Source organism: Brassica rapa, chromosome A09 (genome assembly GCF_000309985.2).
Source record: "Brassica rapa cultivar Chiifu-401-42 chromosome A09, CAAS_Brap_v3.01, whole genome shotgun sequence".
Taxonomy (NCBI): Eukaryota; Viridiplantae; Streptophyta; class Magnoliopsida; order Brassicales; family Brassicaceae; genus Brassica; species Brassica rapa.
Genome location: NC_024803.2, coordinates 12,253,095 through 12,273,539, shown reverse-complemented (window position 1 = coordinate 12,273,539; position 20,445 = coordinate 12,253,095). Strand labels below are relative to the sequence as shown.

The 20,445-nt window shown below is 33.5% G+C and overlaps 3 protein-coding genes and 1 long non-coding RNA gene across 7 annotated transcripts; 2 read left to right on the top strand and 2 right to left on the bottom strand.

The window, feature by feature from the left end:
* Positions 1-252: 252 nt before the first annotated feature.
* On the bottom strand, positions 253-3,023 carry LOC103838737 (carboxypeptidase T). Its single transcript, XM_009115190.3, has 11 exons — positions 2,495-3,023; positions 2,279-2,336; positions 2,084-2,194; positions 1,834-1,977; positions 1,676-1,745; positions 1,545-1,600; positions 1,344-1,469; positions 1,133-1,272; positions 980-1,052; positions 825-899; positions 253-739 (listed from the first exon to the last, which is right to left on the bottom strand). The coding sequence occupies exons 1-11, from the start codon at positions 2,623-2,625 to the stop codon at positions 434-436; spliced, it is 1,290 nt and encodes a 429-aa protein (XP_009113438.1). The 5' UTR covers positions 2,626-3,023; the 3' UTR covers positions 253-433.
* Positions 3,024-4,368: 1,345 nt separating this feature from the next.
* On the top strand, positions 4,369-12,495 carry LOC108869887. The gene is made up of 2 exons (XR_004451109.1): positions 4,369-6,782; positions 12,280-12,495. It is a non-coding gene; the product is annotated as an uncharacterized LOC108869887 (long non-coding RNA).
* LOC117128022 lies at positions 7,428-12,124 on the bottom strand. 4 transcript variants are annotated; one of them, XR_004451108.1, is made up of 5 exons: positions 10,955-12,122; positions 10,846-10,883; positions 9,658-10,077; positions 9,293-9,574; positions 7,428-8,807 (listed from the first exon to the last, which is right to left on the bottom strand). XR_004451108.1 is itself a non-coding variant. In XM_033279377.1 (5 exons), the coding sequence occupies exons 2-4, from the start codon at positions 11,322-11,324 to the stop codon at positions 9,673-9,675; spliced, it is 813 nt and encodes a 270-aa protein (XP_033135268.1). In that variant the 5' UTR covers positions 11,325-11,335; positions 11,789-12,124; the 3' UTR covers positions 9,231-9,574; positions 9,658-9,672. The 4 variants fall into 4 exon arrangements, 3 of the variants coding, with proteins under 3 accessions (XP_033135268.1, XP_033135267.1, XP_033135269.1); XM_033279377.1 differs by lacking the exon at positions 7,428-8,807 and having other exon boundaries at positions 9,231-9,574; positions 10,955-11,335; positions 11,789-12,124; XM_033279376.1 differs by lacking the exon at positions 7,428-8,807 and having other exon boundaries at positions 9,231-9,574.
* A 1,990-nt stretch (positions 12,496-14,485) lies between the features above and the next one.
* LOC103838736 (G-type lectin S-receptor-like serine/threonine-protein kinase At5g35370) lies at positions 14,486-18,689 on the top strand. Its single transcript, XM_009115188.3, has one exon. The coding sequence runs from the start codon at positions 15,936-15,938 to the stop codon at positions 18,543-18,545; it is 2,610 nt and encodes an 869-aa protein (XP_009113436.1). The 5' UTR covers positions 14,486-15,935; the 3' UTR covers positions 18,546-18,689.
* Positions 18,690-20,445: the final 1,756 nt, after the last annotated feature.

Sequence of the window (20,445 nt, the reverse complement as noted above, 5' to 3'; positions counted from 1 at the left end):
CAATTTTGATTCTCAAAATCTATATTTGTGATATAAACTTTTTTAGTGCTATTCTATGGTATTTCCTTAAATTTTAGATTTTTTGTTAAGAGCCTCATAGAAGAACAATGCCAAGGTTTTTGTTTCACAAGCTCAGGTCATATACGGACCACACCACAAGAGGAAAGGGTTTCCTCACATTCTGTCTGTAAAGACTCAAACTGTACAAATACTATATGTTTTGCAGATCAAATTAGTTAGGAAAACGCTGAAAATTCTAAGCCGAATCATCTTTAATCAAATCTCAAATCCAAAGAATTATCATGTGACACACACCATTCCTAAAACTGCAGCACATAAATTAGGAATACAAGTTTTGCAAACCAAAAAAATAAAATTACTAACTTACAAGGGTTAATAAACTGGGTGAGAGAGACTTTCCCCTCCAATAGTTTCATTGCATGACAACAGGTATGGAGTTTCTACCATACTTGCTCTTGGCGATCCTGGAACAGAACATGAACATCAGAAGTACCGAGGACAACAAGAAGAGCCTGAAGTAAGTCTTAATCTCCTGCATTCCGACATCGATCACTTCCATATTCTTCCCATATCTGTTCTTCCTTTCCACCAAATAGCCGTCCAAATACTCATCTATGGACACCCATTTCTCTGCAGCCTTGGTACTGTTTTGGTCTAAATGAAACGGTCCCAATTTGAAAATTGTGAAGAAGGCAGCAGACCAGTCGTTGAGAAGTGTCTGAGTAATAGCAGCATGCAAATTTGTTAGTTTTCTCCTTTTTTTTGTGGTATAAACAATCATGTTACAATTGAAAACGATGTACCTTGAAAGTGGGTAGATCAACAGGGTTGAACATTTTAAAGCAATCTCTTGAAGAAGTCTGGTTGTCCCCATATATCTGATAGTGATAGTAACAGTTATAGAACAGGTTTCCATGAAAGTGTCTGAGAGCAGAGATATATATTCTGGGATACAAACCTCAAAGGTGAAAGCCATTGGTGTCCTTACAACATCATATATATAATCTGTTGCTGTACCATGTGCCAGGTACCTAGAGTCAAGAAAAGATCAAATATACACCCTGAATGGGATACTCGTAACGAGTCTCAATATTCATGAGAAGAGACAAACCCAACAGAGCCTCCGCCAGATCCAATCATGCAACGGTTTTGGCAATGAAGTTTATCCACCTTTTCAAGCAAGGACCTCATCTTCTGAGAAGGCAATCCTTCCGGGGTTGTGTTTTTGTGGTCATATGGCATAAATAAAGCCTGAGAAAAAACATGAGGAATCAGACTCAGACTAAGAGGCTCTAAATCAAAAAGAGGAGAAAACAGCACACCTCCATTCCAGAATGCACGTTTATCCAAATGTGAGGATCAAAAGATAAAGCTAGCTTCCGCATTATTTGAGTTTCAGGCTCACTAAACGGAGCAGTTCCAGGATTCTCTTCATATGGATCATAGTCCTGGTAAAAACAAGGACCATAACGCATTAACAAAGGAGGGATCTTGAAGGAAAGGGAGTGAAGAGAAGAAAGTACTTTTTCTTTCTTGCCCCAGTCAACGCCCCAATTTCGGTTCAAGTCAACTCCTCTTCCTGTTGTTTTACAAACGATGAAAATTCTAATACAAACGCATACTATCGAAGACACAAAAAAAGATGGTTACTTACCATTTCTGCGTTCACAAAGATCACCAGCTTCAACGCGTTTTCGCCCATTAAAGTTTTCTATAGGAACCAGCTTTTCCCAAAAAAAAAGAAAAGATATATATTGTCAGTTACTGAATAATCTATCTCAAGAGATAAATAAAGTGAGATTGTTGCTTTACCTTAATGACAAGCTTGTCTAGGAGGGTGTTGTTGAGGTTTGCTCCTCCATTAATGTTCGGTAAGAACTGTTCTTCGCTGAGAATGGACAAAATCCGAAAGGCGAGTTCAGAGGTGATAAGCTCTCTCCCATGCTGCCCAAAAGTCTGGAAGAAAAATTTATCATCTGTCACCAAAACATGTATTTATGAAGAAACTTTCTTCACCTAATTGAAAGTAAACCTCAGAAGACAAACTTTGAAGGGAACTTACAAGAAGGATTCTAAAGTTTGATCTGTCATCACTCTGTCTTCCACCCCGACAGTAAGTAACCACGTTGACCTCGGCATTGTAGCCCTTGTTTCCAGATTTAAACGTCTCAATCTGTGTGAAAACAAATGGTTTTTTATTTTATTTTTAGGCATTTGTGGGATAACACAAAAGAGGGTTAAAAAAAATGGGACTAACCGAAAGCTTATCAGGATGGCGATGTACCAAAGAGTGTATTTGCTCCACTAAATCATCACTGCAGTGATCAAACAATTACAAAGACAATATGGTGTACTTAGGGACCTAAAATCCTGAACTGTGTCTTGTTCTTGATGATTGATTCATTATCATAAATCAATTCTATTTCTAAAACCAAACTAACTAAGTAACTAGAAAATAAAAAGGGGAATTAACCTGGAGTGGTAGAGATCCCAGTTGATTGGAGTAACGGAAGGGTTAGTTTGGGCGAGAACGAGTAATAGAAATGGTTGGAGGAAGGATAAGATGGCGTAACATATTATTAGAAGAGGAGGTTGCAGACGCATGGCCGGTTCGACGGATAGAATCGGTGGTAAGAAACGAACCAGTTTTGCTTCTTTCACGTCATCTCATTGTCTGAAACAAAGAAATGGATCTAAATCAGTAGGTGATGTCAGAGATCTGCTTCTGTCGTCTCTTTTCCCTTTTTCTTTTTTTAATCTTACTTTTCTTCGCTGATTTTTTTTTTCTAATCAAACGATCATAAAAACTTGGACTTCTCTTTGTCCAAAAAAAAAAAAAAACTTGGACTTCTCTATGTGGGTGGAAATGACACAATCCATTAGCAACATCGATTTTATATTTTTTTTGAATTATGCAACATCGATTTTATAAATAAAATATTACACATATATACACTAATTTTTTTTTTTTTTAACTCGTTTTCATATATTAAAAAGAGGAATGTGCACTATGAAAATGAACAGAAGATAATTAAGGGTAAAAAATTAGCGCTAGAATTCTGAGACGACAAGCAATTGGCTCTTACAAATCGTAACCTCCACGATTCCAATCTCGATCGATACGTACTTTGACGTCAAGATCAGCCTTGGTCTCTATCCGTTCATGGTGTAGTGTGTGTCCTCTTCTTTGTCGTAGTAAGTTACCTTTCTCATCACGTCTTTGAATCCAATCTGTTTGTTGGTGGCTCGGCTCTGTTGCGTTTGTTTGATGATTTCACTCTCTGATCAACTCTGTCACGCTCTGATTCTTATTGTTTGTCATTGTGGACAGTACCAGGATCACGAAACACTATTATCAAAGGATCAGGCGCCCGATAACCTCTCTGTTTGCTCTGGCCTCGGGCCCAACTGACGTGTGGATCAGTCTGCGTTTTCTCTATTCAGTTTGGCTCAACCCTACGTTGGTCCATCATCTCGTTGCACGGTCGAGAAACTAGTTAGTCTTTCTACGATCCTCCGTATGCTCATCAATGGCAAATTATAAGGGAAAGGAATCATCACTGATGATAATGAACCGATCAACTACATTTGGGAATATGGATTGTCTCTAATTGGAAAAGTATTGAATCCAAAAAAGCATAGAGTTGAAAAACTCATTGGATTTATGTCTTACACATTAGGTAATGCATGATATGATCATGGCAAATGACTTGGTTGGACTAGTGATGGGTTTGCGGATCAACCCGCCCTGCGGTGGGGCGGAACGAATAATTTTTTATACAAAAATTTGATCAGTATAACACGTAAACCAAAAAAATTACATTTTTAAATGTTCCACCAAAACCCGCGGATAATATCTTTATAATATTATTTGAGAAGTCAGTTTTCTATGTGTCGCTCTCACGTTAACTCTCACGATGGTTGATTACACTGATACCATTAATGAATTAACTTACATTTAAAATACTAATATTTATTATTTTATTTAGTTTCCTTTTCAAAAAAGTTCTAAAAATATACACATAAAATAAAAAGGAAATATTTTATAAAGTTAAAAAAAAAGAATTGAAAAACGAAAATATATGAATATATAATATGATTTCATAAAAAAGGAAAGTTCACAAAATAATAATATTACATTTAAAAAATATTTTTAAATAACATAAAATATTATTTTGAACTAATAAAATACTTTCTTTATATCTATATTTTCTTAGATGAAAATTATAAATTTCTATATAACATGATTTCATTAAAAAATATTTACACATATAATCTTGATATTAGAAACAAAAATATTATTTCTTCTAAAACATAATTTAAACAGTACAAAAAAGTTCAAATTAATAAAAATATTTTTTTATACCTATATATTTTCTTAGATGATTACATAAAATAATTAAGTAACATAAACTAATATATGTTTAATTTTCTAAAAATATTTTATAATTAGTAATATTGAAATGTTTTATTTATTTTTCATAAATTTAGTTGACAATAATATCTTTCAATTACAGCAAAAAAATATCGATAAATTATATTTTACTTATATAATATTATTTTAAATACAATCACAATTTTTTACTGCTTAGTTTTAAGAGTTTCATAAATTTAGTTGACTATAATATCTTTCAATTACAGCAAAAAATATCGATAAATTATATTTTACTTATATAATATTAGTTTAAATACAATCACAAATTTTGACTGCTTATTTTTAAGAGATATTAAAAAAAAACTAAAAAGAAAATTCTAAAATAAACATCGTTTGATCAAATAGTTACAAAATAGTTTAATGAGGTAGATATATTATATTTTATCATTATTAAAGTTATTTTTTCTTAATATTAAATATGCTTTTAAATTTTATGTTTTTGTATTTGTGGAACTTAATAGAACCATAATCAAAATACCAAAGCAAATCTGAATTCTCATTTTTAAGATTATTCAAATAAATTTTAGTTTCCATTCAATAAATCAAAGGCGTAAAGTTATTTATAATTTTTAAAATATATTGTAAATATTGATATGTGTACATGAGCTTTCAAAAATGTATCACCTACTTACGCATGTAACTTCATATTGATCATCCTTTATTTTCTAATATTTTTATAAAGAACATCAACATATAATTTGATAAATGTTATGAAAATACATGCACATTTGACTTAATTATAATAAAAAAATAATTATACTTCATTTTTAATTTGGAAGAATATATGTAACTCAATATACTCACAACATGAATGATTCTACTAATCCAACTTATATCTAAAATCATAGATTTAACTACAATAAGATTATATAATTTTATAAGAATAGTAATCTATTTTATAAATATAAATCATAGGACAACTCAAAAAATATTAAAAATGAAAATAAAATATTAACCAACTGTTACAATTTAGTTCTTTTGTAAAATTTATATATATAAATGAGACTTCAGAATACTATCGTTTCGTTATATTAATTTATGTAATTTGGAATCATACACTTTAGTTTTTTTTCATTCTAAGCATAATATATCTTAAGTTATACATATTCTTCATAAAATATATTTACATATCTAAGATAACAACCATCTAAATGTAAATAAGAAATTAATCAAAATTTTAATATATAGAATAAAAAATATTAGAGTTGAATTCATATATGCAATCTTATTTACTCAAATGATAACTAAATCGACTAAAAACCAACAAAATCGATTAGATATAACATATATAAAAATTAAAGTAATATAATATTATTAATATAAATGATGCAAATAAATTATAAATTAATTTAATATTAAATGTAAGTAGCAATCAATTATTATAATATATTTACTTTAGAAATATTTATATCCGTGAATTAGTACGGAAAAATCACCTAGTTGAAAGTAATCAACTATCTATTATTATAAAGAAGAGGGTCTCTATTCTCCTAGGCTGCTACCTCAGAAAATACTCTCACCAGAGCGCGACATCTGTCCAGTCTATTACTAAACTCGGCGTTTCATTAAATCAAACTTTATTTCTGGTACGTCAATTTTTTCAGCAAGCTTTTCGTCTTCTTCTCATCCTCATTAACTAGATTCTCCGTTGAAGTCTCAAGGGCTCTTCTATCTCGAGTTGTGCTTCTCACACCGTCTAGGACTTCTCTCGAGCTCAGCCCCAAAACGAGATTCAGCCTCGCTGCTTCTTCTCTCGCTGTAGCGACGTTGGTTGTCCCAATTTTCTTCCTGACTTGGCTAACGAAAACGAGAACAGTAACAGAGGCTCATTAGATCGTGTTCTGGTAAGCGTCGCCGCTATCGGTTCTGCAGTGTTCTTCCGCCACCTTGACCCCTTCTCTCACGATGACTGGAGATTCATCTAAAGGTAAAGTAATTAACTTTATGATTTTCTCACTTCTCAGTGATCTGTTTGTTGAGTGGTTAACAATTTTGAAGATTTCTGTTGTCTATGTCACCTCTGTTCGTGCCTATGGAGGTATGCGGTTTGATCCTAACGGCAAAATCTCTGTGGAATAAGAACCCTTTGGTGCATTTTACTCTGTTGTGCCTCAGGTACCTTAAAGTTTGAATCTTTGAACTGATTTTCTGGAGGATATTTGTTTGACTAATATGTATGCTTTGTATAAACTTATTGATGCAAATGCAGGCTGAATTTAATGAGTTCGGTGGAAGCTCAATGTTGGATGCAACTCTTGCTTGAGACAATGAACTGTCTTGGACGCTGTAGAATGCTATTGAAGCACTTTAGGAGACTATGCTTCAGGTAAACCTAGAACAGATTCTGCTTTTAAGTTATTGGATGGTCTTTTACACTGACGAGAACTTTGTTGTGTCAGGTTTCTTCTGTTGTTATGAAGTTACGAAGGGAGTATCTGTTCTTAGCAAGAATCATGTTCCCACAAAAGGATCATAATACTCTGCTGTAGATTTGGAGATGATTAAGCAAAAAAATTCATCTTTTAGCAAGGTAGTTTAGTGACCAATGTTTGTCTCTATTCTTTCACTGTTATATTTTCCAGCTTAACTGATGTTTTCTGTTTGCAATAACAGGTTGTGCTTGCTCGCAACAGCAGGATTATAACGGATACCGACATTGATCCCATTGCTTGGTTTTTACAGTTACATGTGTGTTTTTTTTCTGAGGTGGCAGCCTAGGAGAATAGAGACCCTCTTCTTTATAATGAGGAAGCTTAGAGCACCCACAATGGTGATACCCATTGTGGAGTCCTTAGGATTAGATTAATCTTTTTTTTTTTTTTTTTTTTTTTTTTAATTGTTAAGGACTCTTGTGAAAAATAGCTGTACAATGGTGAGTCCGAAGTTGGGATCCTTAAAAAAAAAAAAAAAATTTGTTGTGAAATATAATTTATATATATTGGATGACTAAATATAATAAATAAACAAAAAATTCCATAATTAAACATAAAATTCCATAATTAAACATAAAATACATTAATTAAACATAAAAAGACAACAATTAAAGAAAAGAACATTAATTTTACATAAAGATAGAATAATTTCTAATCTTCTTCACCAAATTTATTCCAAATATTTTGAATTAAATCAGTTTTCAACCGTTCATGTGTTTGCCTATCACGAAGATCATTTCGAGTGGGAAAGATATTATTCAGATTTGTTGGCCACTCGGTTTCCACTTCTGAACATCTGGGGACGTCTCCTTCTTCAAATTCAGATATATCAATACGAGAGTATCCATCCCGTTCATCTTCGACTATCATATTGTGAAGTATGATACATGCTCGCATAATCTTCCCTATCTTGTCTTTGTTCAATGTTTTGACCGGATTTCTCACAATTGCAAATCGAGATTGAAGTACTCCAAAAGCCCGCTCCACATCTTTCCGGGTTGCTTCTTGAACTTTAGCAAATAACTCTTGTTGAGGAGTTTGAGGAAGGGTAATAGATTGGATAAATGTTGACCATTTTGGATATATACCGTCTGTGAGGTAGTACCCCAACTTATACGTGTGTCCGTTGACCACGTACTTTACCCTCGGAGCTCGACCTTATAAAATATCATCAAAAACAGGAGACCGATCGAGGACATTAATATCGTTTAAGGTACCTGGAGGACCAAAAAAGGCGTGCCATATCCAAAGATCTTGGGATGCTACAGCCTCTAATACAATTGTCGGTTTTCCTGATCCACGGGCGTATTGTCCTTTCCAAGCGGTTGGGCAATTTTTCCACTCCCAGTGCATACAGTCAATGCTCCCGACCATCCCAGGAAACCCTCGTTTCTCTCCAATATCGAGTAGTCGTTGAAGATCCTCCGGTGTGGGTCGTCGTAGATACTCTTCTCCGAATAACAGTATTATTCCGTCAGTAAAATTATGTAAACACGAAAGTGCAGTGGTCTCACCAAGTCGCAGATATTCGTCAACGGTGTCGGCCGCGGTACCATAAGCGAGCAGACGAATAGCTGCAGTACATTTTTGTAGTGCAGTAAGACTCCACCTGCCGGTTGCATCTCTTCTTTGCTGAAAGAATGGAAAGGACGCTTCTAGGCCATGAACAAGACGCAAGAATAATTCCTTATTCATGCGGAAACGGCGTCTGAATAATTGAGTCGAGAAAGTCGAATTTTCGCTGAAGTAATCATTCCATAATTGGTCTTGTCCTCCTTCGCGGTGTCGTTCTACATATGCACGTGTCCTTTGCGGTATGGTTTGGGCCTCCACTATGTCGTTGTATATTTCTTCTACGTATTCTTCACAAATTTCGTCCAATCTTTCATCGACTTCATCGGATGAAGATGATGACATATCTAGAAAATAATTAAAAATTGAATTATCTAAAATTATCTAGACAATAATTTCGTCCAATAATTATCTAGAAAATTTTCTCACATTTTTATTGAATTATCTAAAATTATCTACAAAATATTAAAAGGTCAGATAATAATAACAAAAGTTTTTAACTCTCCATGTACTTTTGAGATAATGATAATATTAAAGTTTTTTAACAAAAGTTTTTAACTCTCCATTATAGTAAAAACAAAAAGATGAACGTGATGATCTTTTCTTTATATAGATGAACGTGATGATCATTTCTTTATATAGAAGAAGATGAACGTGATGATCTTTTCTTAATATTTTAGTATGTTTGGTTGTAGTGAACTCATGAGGCGTGATGATCATTTCTTTTAACAGGTTACAATGATTATGCATATAATTATATAACAGAGACCTTCATCAACAATGATTATGCATATAATTATATAACTAATGACAACACAAGGGATTAAGTTACCTGATTAAAAATAGTACTGATGGCAAGATAGAGTTGTAGCCAAACTTACAACTTGGAGTAGTAGCTAAATGTTACAACAACAATAAACTAAAACAACTTCTTCTCGACCAGATTGGAATCGGGAAAAAAAAGGAAGGAAGAAGTGATGGCAAGATAGAAACCGAGACACAAACTTATAGCAGAAAAAGGACTTCCCGTGACTTGCTTCACATGAGCTACAGAAGAAAAGACTTTCACCACTCCAAAGGCACCCGTGACTTGCTTCCTCTTTTACTGCGGAACCTGAAACATAAAAGACCCGTGAGTGACTTAGCAAATCAACAAAAAGACATGTGACTTAAAGCAACCTACAGAGAAGTATCTACCTAAAGAGAAAAACATCATAACATTTCAGACATTAACTTCAGCTTAAGTGATGTTTCCATCTCAGTTAATGGCACTTTTTTAGCTAATAAACGATCAAGAAGTTTCTGGTTAGAGAGTTTCTGTTTAATCTCCATGATGGTTTGTAAACGCGACAACTCCTCTTCTTTCCCACTCTTCTTCTTCTTAGAAGCAGCTTTCGCTGCCTTGACCCCGACCGGTCTGCCCTCTTCCTCATCTATATCAACCTCCACGACATGTTTGCGCTTATCCTTCCCACTGTCTTTACATGATGAGCACCATTTCTGGTCATGCCTCAGCTCCCTCCAGGCGTGTTCCATGCCAAACTTGTGGCCTTGATCCTTGAAGTAGTAGTCTAGTGCGGCTTTCATCAGATCATCATCGTTTTCACCGCTTTTCTGCTCCCTCATAGCCTGGTCATAGCAACCAACGAACTTGGAGACATCTGCGTTAATCCTAGCCCACCGCTGCTTGGCTGGAGTAAGCTCTCTCGGAACTGTCCCAACCAGAAGAGGGCTTGCATTGTAGTAGTCGATGATCCTCTTCCAGAATGCACCAGCTTTCTGCTCAGTGTTTTTAACTGCATCTTTACTGGTGTTGAGCCAAGCACCTATCAGTATTAAATCCTCTTGCTGGTTCCATTTCCTCCTCTCTTTGGTAGCAGGCTCGACAACCGGCTCACCAGACTCGCCAACAGGAGCTTCGCTACTGGACCCAACAGGCTCAGGTGGTTGGCTACCGAACCAAACTTGTTCATGTGAATCAAGTTCAATGGGACATTGACTAAACAGTAGGTTTCGGAAACCACTGCTGTTATTCATTTTATCTAATTGTCTGTGTTACTCTATTAGCAACACAGCCCTTAAATAAGCCAGCTAGAAGAAAGAAAGCTCTAAACTAGCATTTATCACCAACAAAACTAAGTAGTTAGGCAGATAGAAAGCTCTAAACTAGCATTTATCACCAATCAAATCTAATAAGTCCTCTACTAGTAACACAGAAAGTAAACAAGTACGAGTGTGATAACGTTTAATATCATATCAAATCTGAATAAGGAAGGTAAGCATTTAAGATAAAGAGTTTCAATATAAATGTTTTGTTTTTTTCAGAGAAGCAAAAAACAGAGAAATAGCTTCAGTTTAAATGTTTCTAACCTTAAAGACAGTCTCCACGTTAGATAGTCTTCTACTATCCTTCGAAGCTGTTCCTGGAAAACATCAAAAAAAATTTTAAAAATCCACAGGACAAAATTTTTAAAAAACAAGGATTGAAACTAACCTCCAAGAATTATCACCGCTATTAAAAGTAAAAGGCTCAGCAGAAGAGATACTCCAAGAATTGTAACCCATGATGTCTTCTTGCATAACTCATCACACAGGGTCTTCTCGAGCGTAGCCAGCTTCTGGTCACTCGCACGAACTTGATCCTTGAGAAGACTAAGTTGTGTCTCAAAGGCACGCATCTCCTCCGCATTTGTATGTCCCCCACATAAGTACTGAAACGGCTGAGGTGGGCACTGAACAGGCTCACCAATGTTGTAGCTACTCTCAGCTTCTTCGGCGTACAAAGCCGCTTCAGCTTCAAGCAGTGAGGTCAAGTCATACTCGTCTGATGAGGAAGGCTGGGTGTAGCTATAGTCTTGGCCCATGTTTGCTTAACCTGAAATTTTTAAATATGTAAGCACAAAATAGAACAACAAAAGTGAAACAACAACTACCACAGAGCATTCATCATCAGACGACTAACCAAACAGAAATTTATCAAAGCATAGATGAGGGGGATCGTGTAAACACACAAAGGATCGTGTTTTAAGTTTCACAAGAAAATAAAACCTTGAGTCAAAGCAGAAAAGCAGACGAAGCAGATAAGCATTCATCGTTTGAAATCAGACAGACAGAACCAGATGGATCAATGGTTAAAAGCAGATAAGCAAATCGTTAATCAAACCTATTTCAGTTTCGGAACCGTAACTACTAACCAAAACCTCTACAAATCGATTGAAAACCCAAATCATTTGAAACCCTAACTTGAAACGAAAATCCCCAATTCGATTTAAAAAAGCAAAACGAACCCTAAATTTACAGGAAAACTACAAGGAACCTAATCTAATACCATAAATCTACAGATTCCTCTCGATTTATCTTGGAACGCGAGGGAAGAAGATGGAACGAGATGGATCGAAAATCGCCTTCTGTTTCTTCGAGAGTTTTTTTTTCTACGTTTGTGTCGAATGATTTTTTTTTTCGTGACCACGACACACAAACACAACTCGACCCAATCAAAGCGTGCCAGCTGCCCTAAGGATTAAGTCCTTAAGTTCCTTCTACACGGACTGATCCTTCGCTTATTTGCCTTTTTTCATTTATTTTTAATGTGATTACCCTATAATCTAGCGCTAAGGACTCCCTAAAACACACCGTTGCGCATGCTCTTACAAGATTGCAGTACCTATATTCTAAATTGGCGGGAAAGCTGAGGAGAGAATATGAAGTGAGATAATAGTATGTTCATCTAGATAGCTTGAAGTTAAGGGTTGTGAATGTTATCTCCAGATTTTTCTTTTCTTCACAGTGGGTTTGACTCTTTGGTGTTTTTATCTACAGTTTGACATCTTGGCTGCTTTGCATCCAACTCCAGCTGTTTGTGGGCTTCCAGAAGAAGAAGCCAGACTTTTGATTAAAGAAATAGGTGAAATATTGGCTGTTTGTATTATTTTCTTATTTGATGAATTTTGCGAGAATTGCCATTTTTCCCATCTATTGATGTACTCTTGAGAATTGAATTGCCAAGAAGTAACAAGACTATCAGTTTACATAACTTATTTGAATGTCAAAGCTACGTTTACATGTCATCCTTACACCATTGAAATTTGATGTGACACATGTATCTATTACAAACAGCATTAAAACTTTTTTTGATTTAAACAATATATTTTTAAGGTTCAAGAGTCTGAAATAAAATGGAATCCCATATAATAATTTCTTTCTCGCAAAAGAGGTCGAACTCACAATCTATACTATTAAATTAGGATCATATTGTCTTTTTTATCTTAGCATACCATTTTTTTTAATAACATTGCATGTTTTATTAAAGACAATCAAGTAATATTAATAACATATTTATATTGGATCATTTTTTTCAGATCCAGCCCACATCAGATCTATCTTGGTCCATTTGGGCCAATTAAGAAATCAGATCCAATTCTCATATTTTTTTTTCTTTTGGGCCATTGAATCCAAGTTCAAATAATTTTTTTTCAACTATTCTTAATTATTTTTTTTTCTTTTCTTAATATAATTTAAGAATTCATAAAAGAAATTGAATTTTTTCATTGAAAAGTATAAATCTTTATAAAAGTATATAATTTTTTTATTAAAATATTAACCACATAATAAAATTAATTTATCAGAGTTATACCAACTTAATTCATTAAAAAAATAAAATTTAATTTTTTAAACATAAATAGTCATTTAAAATGAAATACAATAAATAAAGATAAAAAGTTTAAGTCTTTTATAAAATAAAACACAAATATATAAAAATATGACATTTATTAAATATTTGTCAATTGAAAAAAAAATAATAATAAACCCGCGCTTTAAAAGCGCGGGTAAAAATCTAGTTACACACTTATAAGAAGTCCACAAACTAAAAAATTTAGATGGCGATACATAACGTTACAAACTCACACTAACATAAAAGATAAAGCTAAAAGATAGATGTTGAACACACCGTGGAGACATTCAAACAATAAAATCAATAGTTACACGCAAGTTTGTTTTCCCTCTAATCATCTAAATTATTTAACAATATATAGTGTTCTTTAAAAAAAACTACATCCATGAAATCAGAATATATAATTAAAAACATGTTAGTTAATATATAACTAGGTGTTTTACCCGCACATGCGGGCATTATCTTCTTACGAATAATTTTTGGTTTATGTCTTATTAATTCAAAAACTAATATAATAAATAATTATTAATGATTTAACAAAAAGTTTAAATCACACATTAAATATATATATATATATATATGATAAATATTTCATCAAAATATATATGTTTATTATTGTGATAATTTTTTTAAAGCACTTATATATTAGAAATATTTTATACAAATATTTTTGATATATTAATATTTAATTATAAATGGTTCTATATCTTAATGTTTTATAATAAAAAATATTTCCAGATAAAAATATATATATATATATATAAGAATTATCTTATTTATTTTTAAAAATATTTTTTTTTATTTTGATGATTTTATCATATTAGTTTATAATCAATTAGCTAATATAACTTATAATCTATTATTATTAATATACAATTCTTTTAAATTATATATTTAGCAAAAATACTTAAAATCATGAAAAATACGACACACAATCAAAATCAGTTTTTGATAGATTAATATTTAATTAGAAATTGTTCTACGTCTTAATCTCTTATAATAAAAAAATTAATTTTTCAGATAACAACAAAATATATATATAAGAATTATCTTATTTAAAAATATTTTTTAAATTTTGATAATTTATCATATTAATTTATAATCAATTTAGTAATATAAAATATAATCCAGTATTATTAAAATAATAATTAATTTTAATTATATAATAAACTTTTAAAAGCACTTATATATTTTAAATATTTTATAAAAATATCTTTGATTGATTAATATTTAATTATAATTTCTTTATATCTTATTGTTTTATAATAAAAATATTATTTCAAATAACAACAAAATAATATGTATAAGATTTATAGTGTAGAAATGTTTTTTTTATTTTGATCATTTATACAATATAATATTATTAATATAAAATTTGTTTTAATTATATAATAAGTGAAATACCTAAAATCATGGAGAACATGACACATAAACAAATTCACTTCTCAAATAATAATATAGATAAGTTAATTATATATATATACACAAAATAAAGTGTAAAAGTTATACTATGCTAATTGCAAAGTACCATTTATTTTTTTAAATTAATATCCTGAGTTACTTAGATTACGTGATTTATTTTATTTTTAAACATAATATTATTATATTTAAGACTCGAACAAACATGCATAGTTTTAAATAATAATGATCACTATTAAATTTGTGTAGTCTACCTGATTTAAATATATTTTCAGTTAGGAGGGATCAAACATCGCATTACTATTGTTAAACTAAAACAAACATTATAAAAAAAGCAAATAGTCAAATAAATATATAAATAGGTTTAATTAAAACATGAAAGTTAATTTTAATTTCAGTTAAAAATAAGTTAAACATTTTAAATAACTTATATTATATAATAATCATTTTATTGTAAATGATGTAGCTATATCTAAGTAATCGTAGAAATTAAATGAAGAGTAAAAAATATTCCTAGAACAATGTTTTTGCATTAGAAAACAAAACTCCTAGAACCATCTCTTTATTTTTTTAAATTTAACTTTAAAAACTACATAAATATTATATATTGATAATTTATATCATTGTAGTCTTGTAGATATAAATTAAAGTAAATTCACTTATTACATCCTATTCCTAACCAATCGTCCCCAATGATTTTATGCTTTTGCTTTCTTCCTGAATGCTATACATATTTCAACATTCTTATCTTCTTCTGTCCACTCTGTATACTTTTTTTTTTTGATAAAGGAAAAATGGGCCGGAATTAAAACACATGTCGTGAAACACTCTGTATACTAGTAGTAGTTTTTTTTTTCATCTTAAAATCTTGGACCCTGAATCTTCAAGAAAATTTAGAAAAAGAAAGATTAGGACCTTGTCCAAAAGCACAGTTGGCACTCTCTTAGAGCCGGGTCTGTGCCTAACACGTTATTTTAACTACTATTTTAACTCCCCTAACGTGTATACAATATTCAGCTTTTCTAAAAAAACATTTTTGTAAAGAAAGAATTTCTAGTTCTTTGTCCTTTTTGTTTTATTTCTGAAGATGATGAATACGTACAAAACCGCAACAAATTTGAAAGTAACTTACCAGAGCGAAAAGGTCAATGATGACATTGTTTTTGTTATAAACTAAAGTCGACATAATAATAAATGAATTTAGTCAAATAAAAGGTGCAACACCAATAATTTTGCTGAGAGAGACAACTTTTTGGTCAAACACACCATTTCTTGAAACACACAACAGAGATCAAACAAGAACTAAAACAACAAGAACTCATCTCCGATGATCCCAGTTCTCATGTAAAATAATAAAAACCCTACAAAAACAGACAAGTCTCCAATGAGATCGGTGTTTCTGTTGTTGTTCTTTTGTCTCTATCTTCTCTTTGTCTCGGTCTCATGTGGCTCTTTCAAAGAATTTGTCTATCCAAATTTCACTGCTTCTAACCTCAGATTCATCGACAGCTCCAAAGGAGCTTTCCTCTTCTCCCCTAACTCCATCTTCAAAGCCGGTTTATTCAGTCCAGGAGACGACTCCTCTTCCGATTTCTACTTCTCAATCATCCACGTCGACTCCGATTCCACAATCTGGTCTTCGAATCGTGACTCTCCCGTTTCGAGGGCGGGGAAAATGAACCTCTCCCCTCAAGGAATCTCCGTTATCGAAGACGGTGTAAACCAAACACCGGTTTGGTCAACGCCGGTTTTAGCCTCTCCGGTTCACTCCCTTCGGTTAACGGACTCGGGAAACCTCCTTTTGCTCGATCGTCTCAACGCTTCTCTTTGGGAAAGCTTTAGATTTCCCACGGACACGATCGTTCTCGGACAAAGACTTCCCGTTGGGATGTTCTTGTCCGGATCCGTGTCACGGTACAATCTCTCCCAGGGAGATTATAAATTCGTCGTCGTTGAAACTGGTGGGTTTATGAAGTGGAGAGGACAGAACTACTGGAAGCTGAGGATGCATACACAAGCCAACGTCGATTCAAATTTTCCCGTCGAGTTTTTAACCGTCACTACTTCTGGATTGGCTTTAATGGGAAGGAACGGGACGACGGCGGTAATCCGTGTGCCGTTACCGCCGTCCTCCGACTTTCGAGTAGCCAAGATGGATCCGTCTGGTAAATTTATCGTTAGTAGATTCTCTGGTAAAGATATGGTCACGGAGATCTCTGGTCCTATGGATCCATGTCAAGTTCCGTTAGTGTGCGGAAAGCTCAGGGTTTGCTATCTTGATAACGATTCGGAAAACGAGAGCTGTTCGTGTGTGGATGGGATGCGGTTAGATGCGGGCAAGAATACATGCGTTCCGGTTAACCAATCGTTGAGTTTACCTGTTACTTGCGAAGGAAGCAATGTTTCGTATTTCGAACTCGGTCACGGTCTGTCTTACTTCTCAACTAGATTCACAGATCCTGTGGAACACGATATCGAGTTATCGACGTGTCATGATCTATGCAGTAAGAATTGCTCGTGCCTGGGTGTTTTCTACGAGAACACGTCTCGGTCTTGCTATTTGGTAAAGGATTCGTTTGGGTCTCTCTCTCTAGTAACGAACTCAAAAGACAATCATGATCTTATCGGATACGTAAAGTTGTCGGTGAAAAAAATGAATGCTCCTCATCAACCACCTGGAGGTAAAACTAGTTTTCCTTTGATCGCGCTTGTGCTATTACCATGCTCTGGTTTCTTCCTTGTGATTGCATTGGGGTTTCTCTGGTGGAGAAGATGCGCGGTAATGAGATACAGCAGCATCCGTGAGAAGCAAGCAACTAGACTAGGCTCGTTCGGATCAGGAGATCTAGGATCTTTCCGTATCCCTGGCTTACCTCGGAAATTCGAATTCGAAGAGCTTGAGCAAGCGACGGAGAATTTCAAGTTGCAGATAGGATCAGGCGGATTCGGTGCGGTTTACAAAGGAACTCTCCCTGACGAAACCCTAATCGCGGTCAAGAAAATTACAAACCATGGGCTTAACGGTAGACAAGAGTTCTGCACGGAGATAGCGGTCATTGGCAATATCCGGCACGCGAATCTAGTGAAACTCCGAGGCTTCTGTGCTCGCGGTAGGCAGTTACTGTTGGTCTACGAGTACATGAACCACGGGTCGTTGGAAAAGACATTGTTCGGAGGGAACGGTCCAGTGCTTGAGTGGCAAGAAAGGTTTGATATAGCGCTTGGAACGGCGCGTGGGCTGGCCTATCTACACAGTGGATGCGAGCAAAAGATCATACACTGCGACGTGAAACCCGAAAACATTTTATTACACGATCATTTCCAGCCGAAGATATCTGATTTCGGGTTATCGAAGCTTTTAAGCCAAGAAGAGTCGAGTTTGTTCACCACCATGAGAGGCACACGAGGCTATTTAGCTCCCGAGTGGATCACAAACACGGCTATCTCCGAGAAAGCCGACGTTTACAGCTACGGGATGGTGTTGTTAGAGCTAGTGAGTGGTCGGAAAAACTGCTTGTTCCGGTCAAGGAGCAACAGCGCAGCGGAGGAGAATCATCAGAACAACAACTCTTCCACGACAACGACCACGAGTTCTGGTTTGGTTTATTTTCCGTTGTACGCTTTGGATATGCACGAACAAGGGAGTTACATGGAGCTAGCGGACCCGAGGCTAGAGGGTCGGGTGACGAGCCAAGAGGTTGCGAAGTTGGTTCGGATAGCTTTGTGTTGTGTTCACGAGGAGCCGGCTCTGAGGCCGACGATGGCGGCGGTTGTTGGTATGTTCGAGGGGACCATACCGGTGGGGAACCCGAGGATGGAGTCGCTCAACTTCTTGAGGTTTTATGGGTTGAGGTTTGCGGAGTCTTCTATTGTTGAAGGGGGAAATGGGGAGAGTGACAATATGGGTTTTCACCGGAGAGAGAGCTCTAATAGTGGCGGCTCTAGGCAGTCAGCTTCTTACGTGGCATCACAGGAGGTGTCGGGTCCGCGGTGAGGAATTTGTCTAAACGTGAATCACTTTTTCTTTTGTTTTATTTATTTGTTGGTTATACTTCTTTTTTTTTGGTAAAATTGTTGGTTATACTTTGTTAATAGGCCTTGTTCATATATGATAATTGGATAAATGTTGACATAGAGATTACAGACAATGTTGCTTTTTTTTAAATGTTTAACCGTTGCATCCTGATATTTTGGTTTTGAAGTACGAAGATTTGTGAATAAACTATTGGCTTACAGAAAGTAATCTCAACTAGACGTTAGTGTCCTACTAGTAGTTATGTTGTCTTCAGTACCGTATATCTCCCCTAATGTGTCTAATATACTTGTTTTTTTTTGGGTATTCACCAGATCTGTATATAAAATTAGAGATATATATACTCATCAATATTATTATCAATTTCCTTTATCCAATGTTATCAAGAGCCACACAGGTTCTAAATCTATTTTTCCTCTTCATTCTTGTTTCTTCTCCCATCTCCAACAAATTTTGTTTTTCTCTGGTCTCATCCATCTCTGTTCTTTTCATATTCCTATGTTACTTTCATATCTTCTCTTATCCTCAAATCACAACAAACACAATGGGGAGAAGGAGAACTATCAATTAACAAAATATTTAACACTCCATAAAAACAGAAAATATCGAATTGCTTGCATTGCATAATGCCATAATCTAGTTGATGGAGACATTAGACATATCGCTCAACAACCTTAAAAAGTCATCAAAAGTTTTCAAATGATTTTTTAACGGTTGACTGTTGAGTAAAAAAAGTTGGAAATGACATTAAAACAACGCTTTTTCATTATTCTAACCAAAAAATGTTATTTATATTAAACGAACGTTAATATCTATCTTATTAAAACTCAAGTACAAAATTGGAGTGTTTGGAGACTTGAATAAGACTATTAAAAAATTTAGAGTGTTTGGAGACATGGATTGCAGTCTTTTAAAAAAAAATATTTTTGTTTGAAAACAAGGATATTAGTATTAAGAAAAAAAGTAATGGGCTTATATTTTTTAAAAAAATTGAAAGTTATCTAGGCCACTTTTAAAATATACCAAAATGGGTCAATCTAATTGCCTAAAAATTTTTTTTCTAAACTAACCATAAAACAAAATTTAAACTTTATATACATATTTCAAATCAAAATAATAATTCAAATTTGATTTATATCAAAAATTGATTCAAAAATTTACATATATTCAAAAATGGATTTTTACTAAACTATTTTTCAATAACCATTATAAAAAAATATTGTCAATATATATAAGAAAAATATAATACAAAGCCCAATTTGAAATACCAACTCAAATTATGGTTTTTATATTTCATATTAAGTTTTAAAAATATAATATATGTAATTATTTATATGATGGTATGTATAAAATACTATTAATTATATGATTACTTATATGATGGTACATATAAAATATGATTAATTATATGAAAATAAAATACGATATATAATAATGACTAGAGCTGGGCTTTTGGGTACCCATACGGGTTTGGTTCTGATCGGTTTGTATTTCGGGTTTTCAGGGTCAAAGATTTCAGCCTTATTAGAATGTTTCTAAATTTTGGTTTGAGTTCGATTTGGATCTTTGCGGGTTTGGTTTGGGTTTGGATAACTAATTTAAATTATTTTAAAGTCTTAAATTATTATATATTTTAAATTTCTCAAAATGTATAAATAAAATAATATATTACGTATAAATTTGAATAACATATGTCATAATACTTAAGCTTAACATATCAATTGGCTTGATTTAAAATTTTGGATACGGAATCAATAATTATTTTAAGTATTTTTGGTGATTTGAGTATACTTTAACTATTTCAGATATTTACTTTTGACTATCTATATATATTTTCAAGTATTTAAACCAATTTAAAAGT